The 21,785-nt window shown below is 49.6% G+C and overlaps 1 protein-coding gene across 1 annotated transcript in view; it reads left to right on the plus strand.

Annotated features, from left to right (window-relative positions):
• EFCAB6 (EF-hand calcium binding domain 6) overlaps positions 1–21,785 on the plus strand; it is a 1,149,121-nt gene that overhangs the window by 136,441 nt on the left and 990,895 nt on the right. The window contains exon 4 of the mRNA XM_030215418.1: positions 17,962–18,062. Coding sequence (XP_030071278.1) covers positions 17,962–18,062 — 101 coding nt within the window. The remainder of the gene's footprint in view (positions 1–17,961; positions 18,063–21,785) is intronic.

A 21,785-nucleotide genomic window follows, 5' to 3' on the forward strand; every position in this document is an offset into this window, starting at 1 on the left:
GACTGCTCCCCCTGCGCCCCACCTGGCTACACTTCTGTCTCTACCATTTAGCCTGGCACTGACGTCAGGCTGACTGGTCTATAATTTCCCGGATCACCTCTTGAACCTTTTTAAAAAATCGGCATTACGGCGGGGGGGCGTGTCCAAGATGGCGACTCACACTCGAGGCTGAACGCTCTGGTGCTGCTGGATGTTGTTCTCTTTTCCTTGAAATTACAAATCGGAGAGAAACCTAATGCCTCACACTAAGAGAAAAGGTGTGGTGAGGAATACGCCGTTGGTGCTCCTCACCTCTACGCCTCTCCAGACAACGCTGGATCGCTTCGTCGCGACCTGCCCTAGAGGAACCGGCGTGGTGCAAGCCGCTGTGAATGATGCCGAAGGAGCGACACCATTCCAGGCTTTGAAACATCTCTTTCACCGCCGGAGTTTAACACCCCGCCGTGTCCTGCTCATGAGAGAGGGGGGATGTTGGACCTGATCTCATCGGAAGGCGACGGAGACAGGCCCGAAAATGACGGCGCCACCCCAGAACGAGCAGAGGAAATATCTTTGGAGCTATCAACCCCACCGGTGGTAACGTTGGATTCAATTTGGAAGGCTATTCAGGCCCTGACAAAAATAGTGACGAATACTGCCCAGGAGACCAGACTTCTAGTGAGTAAAGTAAATACCTTGACAGAAACAGTGGAGAAAGTAAAAATTGAGTATACAACAAAGTTTGAGTCAATTGAAACAGATATGATAACGCTGAAAGCAGTTAATATGACTATAATAAAAGATAAAACGTTGATGATGAGGAAAATAGAGCAAATTGAAAATTATAATAAATGTTTAAATCTAAGGATTTTGAATTTTCCAGTGGTAGATGGTATTGCTCCAATGGAACTATTTCGAAAATACTTAATTGATATTCTGCAATATTCCCCTTCACTTATACCTCCATTGAACAAAATTTTTTATATTTCCTTGCAAAAGAAAAGTCAGGGGGAATTGAGGGAAGAAACTCAAGTTGAAGCTGGAAATAGTTTACAAGATTTAACAGCATTCTTGGAACAGTCTTTGTCAGTAATATCTCAGCATCAAACACTTTTAATTTCTTTTGTCTTCGAGCAAGATAAGAATTCATTATTAAAACTATACTTTAAGAATTCTAAGAAGATTTTCTGTGGCTCTCGGCTTTGGATATTTCCGGATGTTACAAAGACTACACAGGATAAGAGAAAATTATTTCTATCACTGAGGGAAGAAACCAAGGCATTAGGAGCCACTTTTTTGTTGGCGTACCCATGTAAATGTTTAACCAAATATCTGAATGTTAAATACGTTTTTTTTGGACCAGATCAGTTAAAGTTTTTTTTGGAACAGAAAAAGCTTTCCAATGTGAATCCAACATAGCTTGAACATACTGTTAACATGGGATAAGAGGGTAGAATATGAGTCAGGCCATTTTTCTTTATTATATATATCTTATGTTCTCCTGGTTAAAAGACTAACCCCCCACATGTAGTGGTCTAAGGAAGAGTAGAAATTAAGATGTATAACTGTTTGGTTTATGGAAGAGAATTCTTTATTTATTTAAATTTTACTATCTCTGTTTTTCCTGATACAATATGCATATTTTTGTAAATTGTTAAACTAAATAAATAAATAAATAAATAAAAAAAATCGGCATTACATTGGCCAACTTCCAATCTTCCGGAACCACACTTGATTTTAAAGATAAATTACATATTACTAACAATAGTTCCACAAGTTCATTTTTCAAATCTATCAGCACTCGAGGATGAATACCATCTGGTCCAAGCGATTTGCTACTCTTCAGTTTGCCATATTGCGCCATTACATCCTCCAGGTTTATAGAGATTTCATTCAGTTTCTCTGACTCGTCAGCTTTGAATACCATTTCTAGCACCGGTATCTCTCCCAAATCTTCCTCGGTGAAGACCAAAGCAAAGAATTCATTTAATCTATCCGCTATGGCTTGTCTTCCCGAGTGCCCCTTTTACCCCTCGGTCACCTAGCAGTCCAACCGATCCTTTTTCCAACTTCTTTCTTTTAATATACCTAAAAAAAATTTGTCCTATCAGGCTTATTTTCGAGAGAGAAGGGCGCCCAACACAAATCGGGAGATGGGCGTCCTTCTCTCAGGGTTGCCTAAATCGGCATAATCAAAAGCAGATTTTGGGTGTACTCAACTGCTTTCCGCCACAGGGACGACCAAAGTTCACGGGGGCGTGCCAGCAGCGTAGCGAACGCGGGACTGGGGCATGCTTAAGAGATGGGCGTCCTCGGCTGATAATGGAAAAAAGAAGGGCATCCCTGACGAGCATTTGGCCGACTATACTTGGTCCATTTTTTCTTGCGACCACGCCGTGAAAAGGTGCCCGAACTGACCAGATGACCACTGGAGGGAATCGGGGATGACCTCCACTTACTCCCTCAGTGGTCACCAAACCCCTCCCACCCTAAAAAAATAAACTTGAAATTTTTTTTGCCAGCCTCAAATGTCATACCCAGCTCCATGATAGCAGTATGCAGGTCCCTGGAGCAGTTTTAGTGGGTGCAGTGCACTTCAGGCAGGCGGACCCAGGCCCATGCCCCCCTACCTGTTACACTTGTGGTGGTAAATGTGAGCCCTTCAAAACCCACCAGAAACCCTCTGTACCCACATGTAGGTGCTCCCCTTCACCCCTTAGGGCTATGGTAGTGGTGTACAGTTGTGGGGAGTGGGTTTTTTGGGGGGAGTTTGGGGGGCTCAGCGCACAAGATAAGGGAGCTATGCACCTGGGAGCAATTTGTGAAGTCCACTGCAGTGCTCCCTAGGGTGCCCGGTTGGTGTCCTGGCATGTCAGGGGGACCAGTGCACTACAAATGCTGGCTTCTCCCACGACCAAAGGGCTTGGATTTGGTCGTTTCTGAGATGGGCGTCCTCGGTTTCTATTATCGTGAAAACAGGGGATGACCATCTCTAAGGACAACCATTTCTAAGGTTGACTTAAATGTTGAGATTTGGCGTCCCCGACCGTATTATCGAAATGAAAGATGGACGCCCATATTGTTTCGATAATACAGGTTTCCCCGCCCCTTCACGGAGCCGTCCTGCGAGGACGGCCCCAGGAAAACTTGGGCGCTCTGTTCGATTATGCCCCTCCATGTGTTTTTGCCTCCATCGCAATCTTTTTTTCAAAGTCTCTCTTTGCTTTCCTTATCAGCGCTTTGCATTTGATTTGCCATTCCTTATGCAATTTCTTATTATTTTCAGTTGGTTCCTTCTTCCATTTTCTGAAGGATTTTCTTTTAGCTCTAATAGCTCACTTCACCTCACTTTTTAACCATGCCGGCTGTTGTTTGGTCTTCCTTCCTCCTTTTTTAATACACGGAATACATTTGGTTTGGGCTTCCAGTATGGTATTTTCAGTGCCTTTTTTTGTGCTGGTACAACCGGCACCTTTTTTTTACCTCTCGAGCAGTGGCTTACTAAAAGTCTCTGAATCGGCAGCGCAGTGCTTCGCGTCTGCAAAACAAGCTCATTGCCTTGGGCATTCCCTCACTGTTTCCCGCCCTCCTTTGATGTAACTTCCTATTTCCATGAGGGCTGATTCAGAGATTTTAAAAATGCAGAGGGCCGGGTAGCAGAGAGAAGGGGGCTGTCCAGAGAACGGAGAGTAAGCAGGCGGGGACTGGGGCGGGGGGGGGGGGGCTGAAAAGGGAGGGTCTCAGATGGGAGAAGGGGGCTGGCACGCACGGGAGAAGGAGGGAGAATCACTGGACCTGGATAGCAGAGGAGTAGGGTGAGAGGAGAATTGCTGGACATGGATGGCAGGGGAGGATGGGGGACGGAGAATCACTGGATATGGATGAGAGGGGAGGGCAGGAGAGAGAGGAGAATCGCTGGACATGGATGAGAGGGGAGGACGGGGTAGAGGAGAATTGCTGGACATGGATGGGAGGGGAGGGGAGAGGAGAAATGCTGGACATGGATGGAGGGGAGTAAAGAGAAAAGAAGATGCACATGGATGGAGATGAAGGAAAGGGAAGAGAGGCGAAAAACTGCTTATGGATGGAGAAAATAGGCAAAAGCTGGAACCGTGTTACTCCTCCAGTCAATTCCACAGAGGACCGAGCTTTTACTTATGGATGTAGGGCAAGAAATGAAGAAGAAAGGAGGAAAGTAAAGAAATAAATGGAAAGGAAGCCCTGGAAACGGAGTAAAGAGAACAGATAGAGAGCAGCAGAATCAGAGACTGGGGCCAACATGATCAGAAAAACAAAGTCACCAGACAACAAAGCATAGGCGCCCCGTATAAGAGGCTTGGGGAGGCTAAGCCTCCCCAGCCTGCCACTGCGCCGCCCTCCGTACCTTTAAATAATATATTTTTGCTGAAGTCGCGGGCAGCGCCGGCATTGAAGGCATCAGCAGGCTCACCGCGCTTCCAGCAGCCTTCCCTCGCAAGTCGGATGATGGCTCCGCCCTCATAGAAACAGGAAATACATCAGAAAAGGGCGGAGCCATCATCCGACTTGCGAGGGAAGGCTGCTGGAAGCGCGATGAGCCTGCTGATGTCTTCAATGCTGGCGCTGCCCGCGACTCCAGCAAAAATATAATATTTTTAAAGGTACGGCGGGGGGGGGGGGGGGGGGCCAGGAAGGAAACGAGGGCAGACGGGAGAGGAGAGGAGGGTTGCTGCACATGGTGGACGAAGGGGAGAGGGCAGGGGAGAGGAGGGTTGCTGGACATGGGTGGATGGAGGGAAGGGGAGAGGAGGGTTGCTGGATATGGGTGGATGGAGGGGAGGGGAGAGGAGGGTTGCTGCACATGGTGGATGAAGGGGAAAGGAGAGGGCAGGGGAGAGGAGGGTTGCTGGCATGGGTAGATGGAGGGAAGGGGGGAGGAGGGTTGCTGCACATGGTGGAACAAGGGGAGAGGAGAGGGCAGGGGAGAGGAGGGTTGCTGGACATGGGAGAGGAGGGTTGCTGCACATGGTGGATGAAGGGGAGAGGGCAGGGGAGAGGAGGGTTGCTGGACATGGGTGGATGGAGGGGAGAGGAGGGTTGCTGCACATGGTGGATGAAGGGGAGAGGAGAGGGCAGGGGAGAAGAGAGTTGCTGGACATGGGTGGATGGAGGGGAGGGTGGAGTGAGGAAGGAGATGAGATGACGGAAAAGGAAGAGAGTAGAAAAACTGCACATGGATGAAGAAAATAGGCAAAAGCTGGATCCACTGGACAGTCAAGTTTGCGGAGGACCCAGCTTTTACTTAGGATGTAGGACAAGAAATGAAGAAGAAAGGCGGAAAGTAAACAAATAAATGGAAAGGAAGCCCTGAAAACGGAGTTAAGAGGACAGATAGCAGCGGAATCAGATACTGGGCCAGCACAATCAGAAAAACAAAGTCACCAGACAACAAAGGTAGAAAAGATCATTTTATTTTCATTATAGTGTTTGGAATATGTCCACTTTGAGAATTAGGTGTTCAACATTAAAAGTTTATTTACTTATTTATGACATTTTATCCCACATTAAACATGAATTAGGATGTTTTGTGGCTCTACATGAGAATTGTGATATTATGATCCCTTGTTTCAATATTGTTGACGGTCTGCATTTTTCGTATGGGTGGTATATTGGTGTATTAGTTTCTGCCCAGTGTAATATTTATGGTACAGTAAGGTTCAGAGTGTGTTTTTGCACAAAGTTGTGCATAGTGTTTTGCAGTTGAGCGATTGTGGTTAGTATATGCTTTGAGCAACCACTTTATTCTTTGACATATGATACATAACTAATATCTAAATTTAATAAAAGGTATTAATTGTGACATTTATTTATTTTTTTCTGTGTGTGATCAGACAATTATGGATTTAAGCTCCACCCCTGGCCCCACCCCTAACCCCGCCCCTTTAGCCTCCCCAAACAGTTGGGCCACCGACCGCCTATGCAACAAAGGTAGAAAAAAAATCATTTTATTTTTGTGTTAGTGTTTGGAATATGCTCAATTTGAGAATTTACATCTGCTGTCTTATTTTGCACTGGGTACACTGGTGCTGTAACAGCTTATAGAAATTATTTATAATGAAAAAAATCACAAGTTTTTTTTTCTCCTATACTGGTATAAAATTTCAATGATGCCTATTTATATGCGCAATGGCTGGTGTAAGGGGTGTGGCTACTGTGGGTGTGGCTACCATAGGGGGCAGAGCCATAGATGGTGACCCCGCCCACAATGAGTACCGGTACCCTTTTTCCTACAAAAAAAGCACTGGGTGTTTTTGAACAGCATCCATGCCTGGTGTAAATTTTTGACCTTCGCAGCTGCTCCTCTTTTTTTCACCGTTCTTCTCATTTTATCAGTCTCCTTTTTGAAAGTTAGATGCTAACGTATTGGATTTCCTGTATGTACTTACTCCAAAGCCAATATCAAATCTGATCATATTATGTTTACTGTTATCAAGCGGCCCTAGCACCATTACCTCCTGCACCCTATCATGCGCTCCGCTAAGGACTAGATTTAGAATTTTTCCTTCTTTTGTTGGATCCTGTACCAGCTGCTCCATAAAGCAGTCCTTGATTTCGTCAAGGAATTTTACCTCCCTAGCATGCCCTGATGTTACATTTACCAGGTCAATATCAGGGTAATAGAAATCACCCATTATTATTGTGTTGCCCAGTTTGTTAGCCTCCCTAATTTCTGATAACATTTCTACATCCATCTGTTCATCCTGGCCAGGTGGACGGTTGTACACTCATATCACTATCCTTTTCCCCTTTACACATGGAATTTCAATCCATAGGGATTCCAAGATGTGTTTTTTTTCCTTCGGAATTTTCAATCTATTTGATTCAAGGCTCTGCTTAACAAACAAAGCTACCCCTCCACCAAGTCCTACTTCTGTGCACAAAAGAAGAGTGGGACGTGGAGGCAATCGTATCTAATGATCATAAAGTGACCAAACAGGTAGAAAAGGCAACAGCAAAAGCCAGAAGGATACTTGGGTGCATAGGGAGAGAAATGATTAGCAGAAAAAAGGCTTCTCTGTATAAGGGCTAGCAGATTTAGCGCACGCTAAACGCTAAGATACCGATAGGAATATAATGGGCATTTTAGTGTTTAGCATATGCTAAATCCGATAGCGTGCCTTAGTAAAAGGGGCCCTAAGTCTGTAGTGAGACTTCATTTAGGGCATCTTCATAAAGATATAATCGGTCTAGAGAGCAGCTGCTAAAATGGTCAGCGGTCATCATAAAGTGTATGGGACAGATTTAAAGATCTCAATATGTATACTTTGGAAGAAAAGCAGAAGATTGACCACTACTGTATTTACATTAAAAGGAGATTGAAGAGGGAGTCCCATATTAATCTGACATATTTAATATTGCTCAGACTGTTCGGCCCACTTTTAGATTAGTTATTTCAAGAGCAATTGATGCTGGATTAAACGAATGGAAATGGGTTTTGGAGTTAGCTTCAGGATTAAAAGACCAGAAGTACAAAGCATTTTTTGTATAGAAAGAAATCGGTGAAACATCTGATTCTTTGAGGGCAAGCAGGCATAATATTCTTACAGGTGGGGTGATGTCATCCATGGAGCCCGCTGTGGACACTGCCATAGTGTACTGTCACTTTAAAACTGTGAGGCAGTACCACACCCTGGAATAGTTCTCCAATATGAATAGAAAAGGAAACAAAACCAGGCTAACTAATCTAGGACTAATATTGTTTTAGCTGAGGAACAGGTGGTATGTGTACTTGGACAGATTCTCTTTAAAAATTTGCATGCTTATACAAAATTAAGTGCAAACTTTGTACTTGCCAGTTCTGCATATAAACCAATTCTGATAGTAAAATAATGAAAAGGCAGTGGCACACATTTAGCCTAGCAAACATGCAGAGAGAAATCCCAAATATCATACAGATAATGTTGGGTGCATCGTTCATCAGATGAAACCCCTACCCCCCAGTAAAGTCTTTTGGAATAAAAGATTGGTAGTGTTAGGTGAATTCTTTCGCATTCCCAAGCCTTTTTCACCTTTAAATTTAGTGCAGTGTAGATGTGCTTTTGTTCCCAAACCATCTAAGCACTAATTTTGAGGTTTCAGGGGCTGATGCAGAAAGCTACCTCAGGCTACAGCATGTAGCTACTCATTAATGGCAGCTGCATGTTAAAAGGTGGGTTTCTGGTGTTGTGCCCCCCCCCCCCCCCCCGCTGTAGACATTGGCACACAGCATATTAAAATGCATGCTAAAGAACCTATTTCCTACTCTGCAGCATGCAGTGCTGTGTTCTGATGCTCACCGCAGGGGCACTATGTCAGAAAACTACCACCAGGTCTGAGGCAGTGTAGAGGCCCTGTGGTCACCATGGGCCCCTCTTCTTTCCCTCTGTCCCACCCAAATTTAAAGATAGTGACCTTTTAGCACCTTTCCATCCGTCCTCCAACAGAACAGGCCCCCTCCTTTCCAATTAAAAAAAAAATTGCCATGGTGTCTAGTGGCACCTTTTCCTCTCTTTCACCCATCCCCACTGGCCCAACCTGACTTATCATTTAGAAAAGTCCCTGGTGTCTATTGGGGACCTCCAACCGCTTGTCCAGGCCTCCCACCAAACTCGTACCTTAAAACGAGTCAGGAGCTCCTTCTCTCTGTAACTCCTTGCTGAGATCATCCATGATTCTGTCTCTCCTCCTCCCTCCAGCAAAAGTTGCCAGAATTCAAATGTCTTTAAAAATATCTCTGCAAATGGTTATGTAAATTACAGAATTCCTCCATTCCCTCTCTCCTGCCTGCAGAAAGCAGTTTGTTTAACTCTCAGCAGGTCAGAAGGTGGATGATGAAATACAGTTTTGTTTTGTTTTTTCCTTTTGTGATTTTTTTCCCTGCCTGTCATTGTAGCTTCTGGCTGACAGGCACAGGCAGCATTAATTTATAAAGGAAGCATTCAGTTTGAATAGAACTCATATTGCATAGTATTGAACAGTAAAGTAATGGATGAATGTATACATCTATCTATTTATTTATTGGAATTTATTAACTGCCTTTATGAAGAGATTCACTCAAGGCAGTGTATTTAACCCAATGCAACATATATCGAGAAACAGAGAAAAATGAAGGCAGATGGGTTAGGGGTGTGGCCAGGGGTGGAGCTTACATCCATAATTGTCCGTCAACACACAGAAAAAAAAATAAGTAAAAATAAAATAGTCACAATACCTTTTATTAAATTTAGATATTAGATATGTATCATATGTCAAAGAATAAAGTGGTTGCTAAAAGCATATACTAACCACAATCGCTCAACTGCAAAACACTATGCACAAATTTGTGCAAAAACACACTCAGAACCTTACTATACCATAAATACTACAATGGGCAGACCCTAATACACCAATATACCACCCATATGGAAAATACAGACCATCAACAATATGAAACAAGGATCATAATATCACAATTCTCATGTAGAGCCACAAAACACCCTTTTAGGGTGGATAGTGTTCACAATGAGCTCCTTTTATTAACGACCATATGTAGATCCTTCAAGAGGTAGTGTGTCATGATTTAGGCTCTATACCCTTTCTGAAGTTTTGGTGCCACCTCAGTAAGGCCAACACACAATCTCTCCACTGCAAAACACTATACACAACCTTGTGCAAAAACACACTCATAACCTTACCAAACCATAAGAGCACTAATTCCAAGGTCAGGATGAGCTACACCTTATGCGTGGAAAGGCAGCACTGTAATTACACCGGGCTCTTAAACACCAGTACACTACCTACTGACAAAAACAAAACAAAAAGGGCTGCAAATATTACACACTAGCAGAATACTGCACCTTGATCACACATGAAAAACACATGACACAACAGATATGACACAAGGAACTAGAAATAAAAAAAAATATGAAGGCAAATACTGAACTGGAAAGTTACCTCAAGAAGTCAGACTCAGCATGCAGCAATACTAGAAAAATGTAAACTTGCATGCAAAATATCACAGATGCACATTTCCAAAAGCTGTCTTTGTTGTCTGATCATTTAGTTTGTCTATTCACTTTGGTCCCAGTGTCTTCTGTTTTATGCAGTGTCTTCTTTCCATTTGATATTTTTTCACTCACCATGTCCACCATCCTCCTGTGTCCTTATGCGTCCTGTCAACCATCTTTAGCCCCGTCCCAATCCTTCCTCAAGTTTCAGTATCTGCCCTCAAAGTGTTCCGAACTTACAGTCAGCAGTTATCCCTCCATCCATATCCAGCATTTCTCCGAGGACAAGCAGGCTGCTTGTTCTCACTGATGGGTGACGTCCACGGCAGCCCCTCCAATCGGAATCTTCACTAGCAAAGTCCTTTGCTAGCCCTCGCGCGCCCGCGCGCACCGCGCATGCGCGGCCGTCTTCCCGCCCGAAACCGGCTCGAGCCGGCCAGTCTTCTTTCGTCCGCACTCGGTACGGTTGTGTTTTCGCCGTGTCGAGCCCCGGAAAGTCGACCTCGCGCGTCCTTTTTCTCTTCGACGTGTTTTTTTCTTCGGAAAATCTTTAAAAATTTGTTCGGGAAGTGCTCCGGAAGCCCCCTCGGGTTTCGTTTTGCCCCTTCCAGTATTTTCAGACTTTGCCCCGGTAAGTTTTCTTTCGTCGTCGGGGTAGGCCTCTTTTCGGCCTCGGTCGAGATTTTTCTCCCTCAAAGTTTTGGTGCTCACTTTTGTCATTTCGGATTTTGATTTCGCCGGCGTGATTTTTCCACCCATGACATCGAAGCCTTCCAGCGGCTTCAAGAAGTGCACCCAGTGCGCCCGGGTAATCTCGCTCACTGACAGGCACGCGTCATGTCTTCAGTGTCTGGGGGCCGAGCACCGCCCTCAGGCCTGTAGTCTGTGTTCTCTTTTGCAAAGGCGGACTCAGGTAGCGAGATTGGCCCAGTGGAACGTTTTGTTCTCGGGCTCTTCGTCGGCATCGGCACCGGGGGTATCGTGTGCATCGGCGTCTTCAGCGTCCAGAGCTTCATCCTCGGCCGCCAGTGCATCGAGTGCATCGAGGCATCGGACCTCTGCATCGGCGCCGAGACATCGGATAGCTGCATCGACGTCGGTGGTACCGGGACCTCATCTGCTGATGTCGTCGGACGGTGGTGCATCGTCTGGAGTGCAGGTGAGGGCTGTCCATTCCCCTGCTGGTGGCGGTGAGCCTTCGGGTGGGTCTCCCCCTACCCTGAGGGCTCCTGCGGTACAGCCCCCCCGAGACCGACCTCCTTCGGCCTCGGCCCCGAGGAAGCGACGGCTGGATTCTACGTCCTCCTCGTCGGTACCGGGAAGCTCCGGTGACATGCTTCGTTCCAAGAAGTCGAAGAAGCATCGTCACCGGTCTCCTTCCCGTGTCGGTACCGAGAGCTCTGGGTCGCCGAGGGAGTCGGCACCCAGCAGGCATCGGCACCGAGAGGACCGCTCACCCTCTGTTCAGGAGGTGTCGATGCGCTCCACTCTGGACAGCCCGGAACAGCCTCCACGCCCGGAACAGACTCTGACGTCGACGCCTGCATCGACTTCCATGCCTTTCTCTGCAGCCGCTCTGAACGAGAGCCTCCGGGCCGTTCTCCCAGAGATTCTGGGAGAGCTGTTGCACCCTACCCCTCCGGTACCGGTGGTGCTTGCGCCACCGGTACCGTTGAGCGTGGCGCCGGCAGGTCCATCGCCCGAGGTGAGGTCTCCGGCGTCGGTGCCGGCTGCCGTCGCCTCCTAGGAAGGCTCCCCGACTACGTCGGTGGAGGGAGCTTCGCCGATGCGGGTGAGAGAGTCTACCTCTCGACGCCCCCATCGTGGACGTGGCTCCACAGAATCGAGTCGGGCGCGGTTGCAGACACAGGTCCGTGAACTTGTGTCTGACACCGAGGGTGAGGCCTCGTGGGAAGAGGAAGAAGACCCCAGATATTTCTCTGACGAGGAGTCTGAGGGTCTTCCTTCCGATCCCACTCCCTCTCCTGAAAGACAGCTTTCCCCTCCTGAGAGTCTGTCTTTCGCTTCCTTTGTCCGGGAGATGTCTACGGCCATCCCCTTCCCGGTGGTTGTGGAGGACGAGCCCAGGGCTGAAATGTTTGAGCTCCTGGACTATCCTCCACCTAAGGAAGCGTCCACTGTTCCCCTGCACCATGTCCTCAAAAAGACATTGCTGGCGAACTGGACCAAGCCTTTAACTAATCCCCACATCCCCAAGAAGATCGAGTCCCAGTACCGGATCCATGGGGACCCAGATCTGATGCGCACCCAGTTGCCTCATGATTCTGGAGTTGTGGATCTGGCCCTAAAGAAGGCTAAGAGTTCTAGGGAGCATGCTTCGGCGCCCCCGGGCAAAGACTCTAGAACCTTAGACTCCTTTGGGAGGAAGGCCTACCATTCTTCTATGCTCGTGGCCAAAATTCAGTCTTACCAGCTCTACACGAGCATACACATGCGGAACAATGTGCGGCAGTTGGCGGGCTTGGTTGATGCTCTCCCCCCTGAGCAAGCCAAGCCTTTTCAGGAGGTGGTCAGGCAGCTGAAGGCGTGCAGAAAATTCCTGGCCAGAGGGGTGTATGACACCTTTGATGTTGCGTCCAGGGCCGCTGCTCAAGGTGTGGTGATGCGCAGGCTCTCATGGCTGCGTGCCTCCGACCTGGAGAATAGAATCCAGCAGCGGATTGCGGACTCGCCTTGCCGTGCGGATAATATTTTTGGAGAGAAAGTCGAACAGGTGGTAGAGCAGCTCCACCAGCGGGACACCGCATTCGACAAGTTCTCCCGCCGGCAGCCTTCAGCTTCTACCTCTACAGGTAGACGATTTTTCGGGGGAAGGAAGACTGTTCCCTACTCTTCTGGCAAGCGTAGGTACAATCCTCCTTCTCGACAGCCTGCGGCCCAGGCTAAGCCCCAGCGCGCTCGCTCTCGTCAGCAGCGTGCGACTCAGCAAGGCCCCTCGGCTCCCCAGCAAAAGCAAGGGGCGAGCTTTTGACTGGCTCCAGCAGAGCATAGCCGCCATCCAAGTGTCAGTGCCGGGCGACCTGCCAGTCGGAGGGAGGTTGAAAGCTTTTCACCAGAGGTGGCCTCTCATAACCTCCGATCAGTGGGTTCTCCAAATAGTCCGGCAAGGATACACCCTCAATTTGGCCTCAAAACCTCCAAATTGTCCACCGGGAGCTCAGTCTTACAGCTTCCAGCACAAGCAGGTACTTGCAGAGGAACTCTCCGCCCTTCTCAGCGCCAATGCGGTCGAGCCCGTGCCATCCGGGCAAGAAGGGCTGGGATTCTATTCCAGGTACTTCCTTGTGGAAAAGAAAACAGGGGGGATGCGTCCCATCCTAGACCTAAGGGCCCTGAACAAATATCTGGTCAAAGAAAAGTTCAGGATGCTTTCCCTGGGCACCCTACTTCCCATGATTCAGGAAAACGATTGGCTATGCTCTCTGGACTTGAAGGATGCCTACACACACAAATCCCGATACTGCCAGCTCACAGACAGTATCTGCGATTTCAGCTGGGCACACGTCACTTCCAGTACTGTGTGCTGCCCTTTGGGCTCGCCTCTGCGCCCAGGGTGTTCACAAAGTGCTTGGCTGTAGTAGCAGCAGTACTTCGCAGGCTGGGGGTGCACGTGTTCCCATATCTCGACGATTGGCTGGTGAAGAACACGTCCGAGGCAGGAGCCCTGCAGTCCATGCAGATGACTATTCGCCTCCTGGAGCTACTGGGGTTTGTGATAAATTACCCAAAGTCCCATCTTCTCCCGGCGCAGAGACTCGAATTTATAGGAGCTCTGCTGGATTCTCGGACGGCTCGCGCCTATCTCCCAGAGGCGAGGGCCAACAACTTGTTGTCCCTCGTCTCGCGGGTGCGAGCGTCCCAGCAGATCACAGCTCGGCAGATGTTGAGATTGCTGGGCCACATGGCCTCCACAGTTCATGTGACTCCCATGGCCCGCCTTCACATGAGATCTGCTCAATGGACCCTAGCTTCCCAGTGGTTTCAGGCTGCTGGGGATCTAGAAGACGTGATCCACCTGTCCACGAGTTTTCTCGAATCCCTGTATTGGTGGACGATTTGCTCCAATTTGACTCTGGGACGTCCTTTCCAAATTCCTCAGCCACAAAAGTGCTGACCACGGATGCGTCTCTCCTGGGATGGGGAGCTCATGTCGATGGGCTTCACATCCAAGGAAGCTGGTCCCTCCAGGAACGCGATCTACAGATCAATCTCCTGGAGTTGCGAGCGATCTGGAACGCTCTGAAGGCTTTCAGAGATCGGCTGTCCCACCAAATTATCCAAATTCAGACAGACAACCAGGTTGCCATGTACTACGTCAACAAGCAGGGGGGCACCGGATCTCGCCCCCTGTGTCAGGAAGCCGTCAGCATGTGGCTCTGGGCTCGCCGTCACGGCATGGTGCTCCAAGCCACATATCTGGCAGGCGTAAACAACAGTCTGGCCGACAGGTTGAGCAGGATTATGCAACCTCACGAGTGGTCGCTCAATTCCCGAGTGGTGCGCCAGATCTTCCAAGCGTGGGGCACCCCCTTGGTAGATCTCTTCGCAACTCGAGCAAACCACAAAGTCCCTCAGTTCTGTTCCAGGCTTCAGGCCCACGGCAGACTGGCATCGGATGCCTTCCTCCTGCATTGGGGGGAGGGCCTGCTGTATGCTTATCCTCCCATTCCTCTGGTGGGGAAGACTTTGTTGAAACTCAAGCAAGACCGAGGCACCATGATTCTGATTGCTCCCTTTTGGCCGCGTCAGATCTGGTTCTTTCTTCTTCTGGAGTTATCCTCCGAAGAACCGTGGAGATTGGAGTGTTTTCCGACCCTCATCACGCAGGACGAAGGGGCTCTTCTGCATCCCGGCCTCCGGTCCCTGGCTCTCACGGCCTGGATGTTGAGAGCGTAGACTTTGCCTCTTTGGGTCTGTCAGAGGGTGTCTCCCGCATCTTGCTTGCTTCCAGGAAAGATTCCACCAAGAGGAGTTACTTCTTTCTATGGAGGAGGTTTGCCGTCTGGTGTGACAGCAAGGCCCTAGATCCTCGCTCTTGTCCTACACAGACCCTGCTTGAATACCTTCTGCACTTGTCTGAGTCTGGCCTCAAGACCAACTCTGTAAGGGTTCACCTTAGTGCAATCAGTGCATACCATTACCATGTGGAAGGTAAGCCGATCTCGGGACAGCCTTTAGTTGTTCGCTTCATGAGAGGTTTGCTTTTGTCAAAGCCCCCTGTCAAGCCTCCTACAGTGTCATGGGATCTCAATGTCGTTCTCACCCAGCTGATGAAACCTCCTTTTGAGCCACTGAACTCCTGCCATCTGAAGTACTTGACCTGGAAGGTCATTTTCTTGGTGGCAGTTACTTCAGCTCGTAGAGTCAGTGAGCTTCAGGCCCTGGTAGCCCAGGCCCCTTACACCAAATTTCATCATAACAGAGTAGTCCTCCGCACTCACCCTAAGTTCTTGCCAAAGGTCGTGTCGGAGTTCCATCTGAACCAGTCAATTGTCTTGCCAACATTCTTTCCCCGTCCTCATTCCTGCCCTGCTGAACGTCAGCTGCACACATTGGACTGCAAGAGAGCATTGGCCTTCTATCTGGAGCGGACACAGCCCAACAGACAGTCCGCCCAATTGTTTGTTTCTTTTGATCCCAATAGGAGGGGAGTGGCTGTGGGGAAACGCACCATATCCAATTGGCTAGCAGATTGCATTTCCTTCACTTACGCCCGGGCGGGGCTGGCTCTTGAGGGTCATGTCACGGCTCATAATGTTAGAGCCATGGCTGCGTCGGTAGCCCACTTGAAGTCAGCCTCCATTGAAGAAATTTGCAAAGCTGCGACGTGGTCATCTGTCCACACATTCACATCTCATTACTGCCTGCAGCAGGATACCCGACGCGACAGTCGGTTCGGGCAGTCAGTTCTTCAGAACCTGTTTGGGCTTTAGGATCCAACTCCACCCCCCGAGGGCCCTGTTTGTTCTGTTCCAGGCTGCACTCTCAGTTAGTTGGTAAATTTTTTAGGTCAATCTCAGTTATGTCCTCGCCGTTGCGAGGCCCAATTGACCATGGTTGTTGTTTTGAGTGAGCCTGGGGGCTAGGGATACCCCATCAGTGAGAACAAGCAGCCTGCTTGTCCTCGGAGAAAGCGAATGCTACATACCTGTAGAAGGTATTCTCCGAGGACAGCAGGCTGATTGTTCTCACAAACCCGCCCACCTCCCCTTTGGAGTTGTGTCTTCCCTTGTCTTTGTCTTGCTACATATGAGACTGGCCAGCTCGAGCCGGTTTCGGGCGGGAAGACGGCCGCGCATGCGCGGTGCGCGCGAGGGCTAGCAAAGGACTTTGCTAGTGAAGATTCCGATTGGAGGGGCTGCCGTGGACGTCACCCATCAGTGAGAACAATCAGCCTGCTGTCCTCGGAGAATACCTTCTACAGGTATGTAGCATTCGCTTTCTCCTCACTCCCCTTCCCTCCATCCATGTGCATCTACTTCCTGTCTTCCCTCCCCTCCATCAATGTCCAGCATTTCTCCTCTCTCCTTTCCCCTCCATCCATGTGCATCTCCTTTCTTTGTCTTTCCTTCCCTCCATCCTTGTCCAAAATTTCTCCTCTCTTCCCTGCCCTCCACTCCATTCATGTCCAGCATTTCTCCTCTCTTTCCTCCCCTCCATCCATGTGCATCTCTTTCCTGACTTCCCTCCCCTCCATCCATCCGTCCAGCAACTCTCCATTCTCCCCTGCCCTCTCCTCCATCCACCCATATCCAGCAAATGTCCTCTCTCCCCTGCCCCCTCCATTCATCCATCCATGTTCATCAATTCTCCTCTCTCCCCTGCCCTCCCCTCCCCTCAATCCATGTCTAGGAACTCTCCATTCTCCCCTGCCCTCTCCTCCATCCACCCATATCCATTCCTTCCCCCCCCACCACGCGCGCATGTTTAACCTTTTTATTTTCAGAGGCAGCAACAGCAGTAAATAAGAAAGCACTGCGGGCGTGCCTCTTGCTTCTCCCTTCCCTCACACAGTGTCCGCCTTCTGCGATGATGTATTTCCTGTTTCCGTGAGGGCGGGCCACTGTGAGGGAAGGGAGAAGCTAGAGGCGCGCCCGCAGTGCTTTCTTCTTTACTGCCGTCGCCACTCGCTGCCACTGAAAGTAAGAGTTAAACACGCGCGTGGTGGGGGAAACGAAGAGAGGAGGGCTGTCGATCGGGGAGCTCAGCTGAGGGCGAGAAGGAGCAGAGGAACCTTCCGAGAGCTGCCTGGCTGCAGCGCTGCTGCACCAGGCAGCCCTGCGTTTGGGGGGGGCAGCAGCCAGGGGAATTTATGTTATGGAAGTATTTAAACACTTCTATCATATCTCCCCTCTCTCACCTTTATTCCAAAGTATATTGATATCCTTAAGTCTGTCCACATATGCTTTATAATGAAGCCTGTAAATTAAAGATCAGCCTTGGGGTGAGTGGGAGCTGATGTGGGAGGGAGGAACTTAAACACTAAACAGAAGCTTCCTTTAACTGCTAGCTGTGCTCTAAACTGATGTTATATAAACTCTAAAATGCAAATGAAAAAAACTAAACTGAACAGCTTTTACATGAAAACCTAACAGAGACATTAAAGGTTACACTATTCTGTAAATGACTTTCCTAAAAATGTATAGTACGTTAAAAAAAGACAAGTCTACCATTTCCTAAGTTTGAATACAATTTTCCAACAGGTAAGATACTCACCAGTGAAGTTTTCTTCCCCCTAGCAGATTCTCTCTCAATACCTGTTCAGGACTTTACATAAACAGCATATAATAGGTATTCCCCCTTAATGTTGAAAAGCAATGAAATTTGTTAGTAAGACCACGTTAGCAATAGAGAAATGATATTTACATAGAAAAATAAAATTTTAAAGTTCTAATACATATGCACGTTGTTACTCAATTATTCAACTCATTTAATTTGTTCTGTTCTTAATGTGTAGATTCCTCTTAATAGTAATGGTACTGTTCCATACCTTGGTTTTATGACAAGATTCAGCAGACCTAACATTAATGCAAATCAGCTGGAATCTGTAAGAAAAAGGTAAGAGTTTTGCATTATGCTATGTAGTCACTTGGTAGGACCGCATGATAATGTGCAACTTTCTCCTTGTAGTCTAAGGGCCTCTTTTACCAAACCACTCTAGCGATTTCTGGCACAGTAATGCCGAGAAAACCCATTCACTTTGAAAGGGCTTCATTGGCATTGCCACGCAGGAATCACTAGTGCAGTTTGGTGAAAGAGACCCTAAGTCTTTTATCATTCATTTTGCTTTAAGAGAATATGATTCTTTAGGTTGATGACTGGTGTTCCAATTTTATTTGGGTATATCAAATGAGATTCAATATTCTTATCTTCAAATGTAAAGAATCATAAAATCTCTATTGCTCATTTTTGAACAGTCAAAGATTAGTAAAATTATGAAATATCTGCAAGTAGAGACAATTAACAGTTGCATAACTGAATACTTCAGAGGCAACCTTGACAGCTTTTGGAAGAAATAAAATAAGACACTATGATAATTTAATTCTACTCTATCAAAATGCTGAACAGAGAATTAACGTCATAATTTTTTTTAGGTCAAGAACAATTTTTTTCACTCTGCTGCAGAATTGGAAAAAATTAGTAAATGTAAACTATACCTGAAGACAGTGGGGCTGTTATTCAAAGCAATTTAAGCAGGTACAAGAGGCTTCTGCCTGCTTAAATCGCTTGTTGCCGCCTACCCCCCCAATATTCAGTGGTACTAAAGTGGGCAGTGCTGCTGAATATATTGCCACTGACCGCTGCCAAAAAAAGGGGCAGGTCAGGGGCAGTACGGGGGCAGCGTTAGGGAAGAGTCTGGGGTTTTGCTGGTTATGGTAATATTCAGTGCTGGCACCCACGTAGCTAAGCAGCCAAATTTAGGACAGCTCCAAAAGCTGTCCTAACTTTGGCCAGCCTAGCTATGCAGGTCCTGTCACTGAATATCGGGCTGGGGCCCGCCTAACTTTTTTTTTTGTTAAAAAACAGCCCACGAGCTCTCTCCCACCCCTGGCAGGGGCCCTCTTTTCTTCCCCCTCCTCCAGCCTGCGCAAGAACGCCCCCAGAAGGCCCATGCCCCCCATCCATCCAGGTAGTCCCTCCATTTGGCTTACCTGTAGACGAGGTGGTTGTTGGGGGCAGGAATGTAGGCCCCCCACTCTTGGCCCTTGCGGCTGCTGAAAGAAGAGGCTATTGTGACCTCTCGTGGCAGCTCATGGTACTGTGTAGTACCGCGAGCTGCTTCGAGAGGTCGTGGTAGCAGTGGCGTTACAAGGGGGGGCTGACACCCAGGGCGGATCGCGGATGCGCCCGCCCCCCCGGGGTGCAGCGCCCCGCCCCCCAGGTGCAGCGCGACCCCCCCCCCCTGGCGAAACGCGACTATCCCCCCTCCCTTTACTCTGCTATCCCTGGTGGTCTAGAGGTACCTCTTCGTCTTCGGGGCAGGAAAGAGCCCCCTCTTTCCTGCCCGGAGCGCTGCTGCTAGCTGCTCTGCATGCTGCATCCTGTCCTGTGGTGAGTCCGGCTCTCGGAGTTTCAAAATGGCCGCCGAGAGTTGAAGCAGCCTCGCGAGACTTCAACTCTCGGCGGCCATTTTGAAACGCTGAGAGCTGACCTCACCACAGGACAGGATGCAGGACAGCTAGCAGCTCCGGGCAGGAAAGAGGGGGCTCTTTCCTGCCCCGAAGAGGTACCTCTAGACCACCAGGGATAGCAGAGTAAGGGGAGGGGAGGGGAGGGGAGGGGGGGAGGAGAGAGATGACAGGGGGGAGGTGAGGGTGTGGAAGGGGCGGGACAGGGGACGTGAAAGGGGCAGCTCCCCCCAGCGAAACGACACCCCCCCCCCCAGCGAAACGACCCCCCCCCCAGTGCATCTTTACCTGCTGTGGGGGTGGGGGCGCACGTCTGTCAACAACGCTTGTTCCCTGCTTCCTCTGCCCCATTAAAGGAAATAACCTGTTCCGGGGCCAGAGGGAGCAGAGAACGAGCGTTGCCGACAGACGCGCGGCACCCCCCCCCCCCCCCCCCCCCCAGCGGCGTGCACCCGGGGCGGACTGCCCCCACCGCCCCCCCCCCTTAGTACGCCACTCCGTGGTAGCCATTTTCCTTCAACAGCTGCAAGGGGCCTACGCTTCTGCTGCCAATGACCACCACAGACCACCAGGGCTACAGGTAGGCCTAGGGGGAGGACCTACCTGGACGGCTGGGGGGGGGCGGGGCCCTCCGGGCTAGGGTTCTTGCTGTGGGTTGGGGAGAGGGGGGGGAAAGAAAGAGGGCCATTGTCGGGGGTAAGAGGGAGCTTGGGGGCTCTTTTTATAACAAAGCAAAAAACAAATTATGTGGGCTCCAGCCCAATATTCTGCTGGAGCCGCATAACTCTTATGCAGCTCTGGCTGAATATCAGCCAGGCCCGCATAAGTTCTGTCAGCCTGCCTGCCCTAAATTATCCCCTGATATTCAGTGCCAGTGCCCGAACGTAGCCCAGCACTTAATATTGGAGGATAATTTAGCTGGCAATGATCAGCGTTTTGAAAAAACGCTGACCGCCACCATCTGAATATCGGGGAGAGTGACACCAGTAGCACCAGTATGGATAGGCAGACTAGCTAGACCATATGGCCTTGATTTGCCTTAATTTTCTATGTTTTTTTGCATTTTGCTCTAGAGCTACATCAGGGAATTATTGGTGCATTTTCTGAATTGATATCTAGCTGCGTGTTAGTAAGATGGCCGACAGGAAAGGAGCTCAGTAACGAGCTCCTGGAGCCCCGAGGAAAATAAACCCACCTAGACCATCTGGGCAATCCTCTAACCGGGCCGAAACCAACCGGATTCAATTTGGAGCCGACCAGTGGAACACTGGACTGCGACGGCCTCACGGAACTCCAACACGGAAGAACGAAACCCGAGGCTGATTGCGGCTGCCTACCCACCTCGGCCTAAATGGGAGACCGCCACGAGGCTGTGCTCCCGCGATCCAATTCTGGTAGCCCTGTTGGTCCGAGGTAGTCGTTGGCAGAAGCTGGTGCCGGTCGCGAGCCCTCCCTGCAGTGAGGCCGAGTTGCTGCCCGCCTGGGACCCCAGCTTCCACCAGCGGCTCACTCCTACCTGGAAGGGAACAGAGCGGAGAACACGGTGAAACTGCTGGAGGTCGAACGCGGATTCTTCCCAGCCACGGGGTTTGCCTCCCAGCCGGTTCGCGGCGGGAGTCCTGTGCCGTGCGGCCACGACGTGCAGTAACAACGGACGTGCGGGCAAGGCTCCCCATTGACCCTTCTCGCTTACCCTCTCCCACGCTTGCTGATCCGACGCGGGTGAGCGAGCGGGCAGCCCGGGGCCGATCCTGGTTGTCAGCTGCCGCGTGGCTGCGGCCTATCCCCATCGCCGTCGCCCATCCGGCGGCCCGCACTGGTCGTGCCCTGAGGTCCTGTGCGCTGCAGCCGTGCTCCCTGCCGGAATGGCCTGGACACGGACTGCGGACCACGGGACTGGGATCCATCCTGCGGTGGTGTCGGGGTGCGACTTGCGCGACCGACCGACAGGAGCGGGACAGGAGCTGCGAGGAGGCCGAGAGGAGGCAGCCCCAGCTTGTTCCGGCCTGTCCATCCGGCGACCTATGTGACCGGGCGACAGGGACAGAGGCCGAGGGGAGGCAGTTCCACTGGCACTGGCCTGTTCCAGTCTGCCAACCCGGCCTGACCAGTCCATCTCTTCCAGCCACCCAATCCAGTTTCTCCCTGTTGT

The sequence above is a fragment of the Microcaecilia unicolor genome, chromosome 9 (genome assembly GCF_901765095.1).
Source record: "Microcaecilia unicolor chromosome 9, aMicUni1.1, whole genome shotgun sequence".
Taxonomy (NCBI): domain Eukaryota; kingdom Metazoa; phylum Chordata; class Amphibia; order Gymnophiona; family Siphonopidae; genus Microcaecilia; species Microcaecilia unicolor.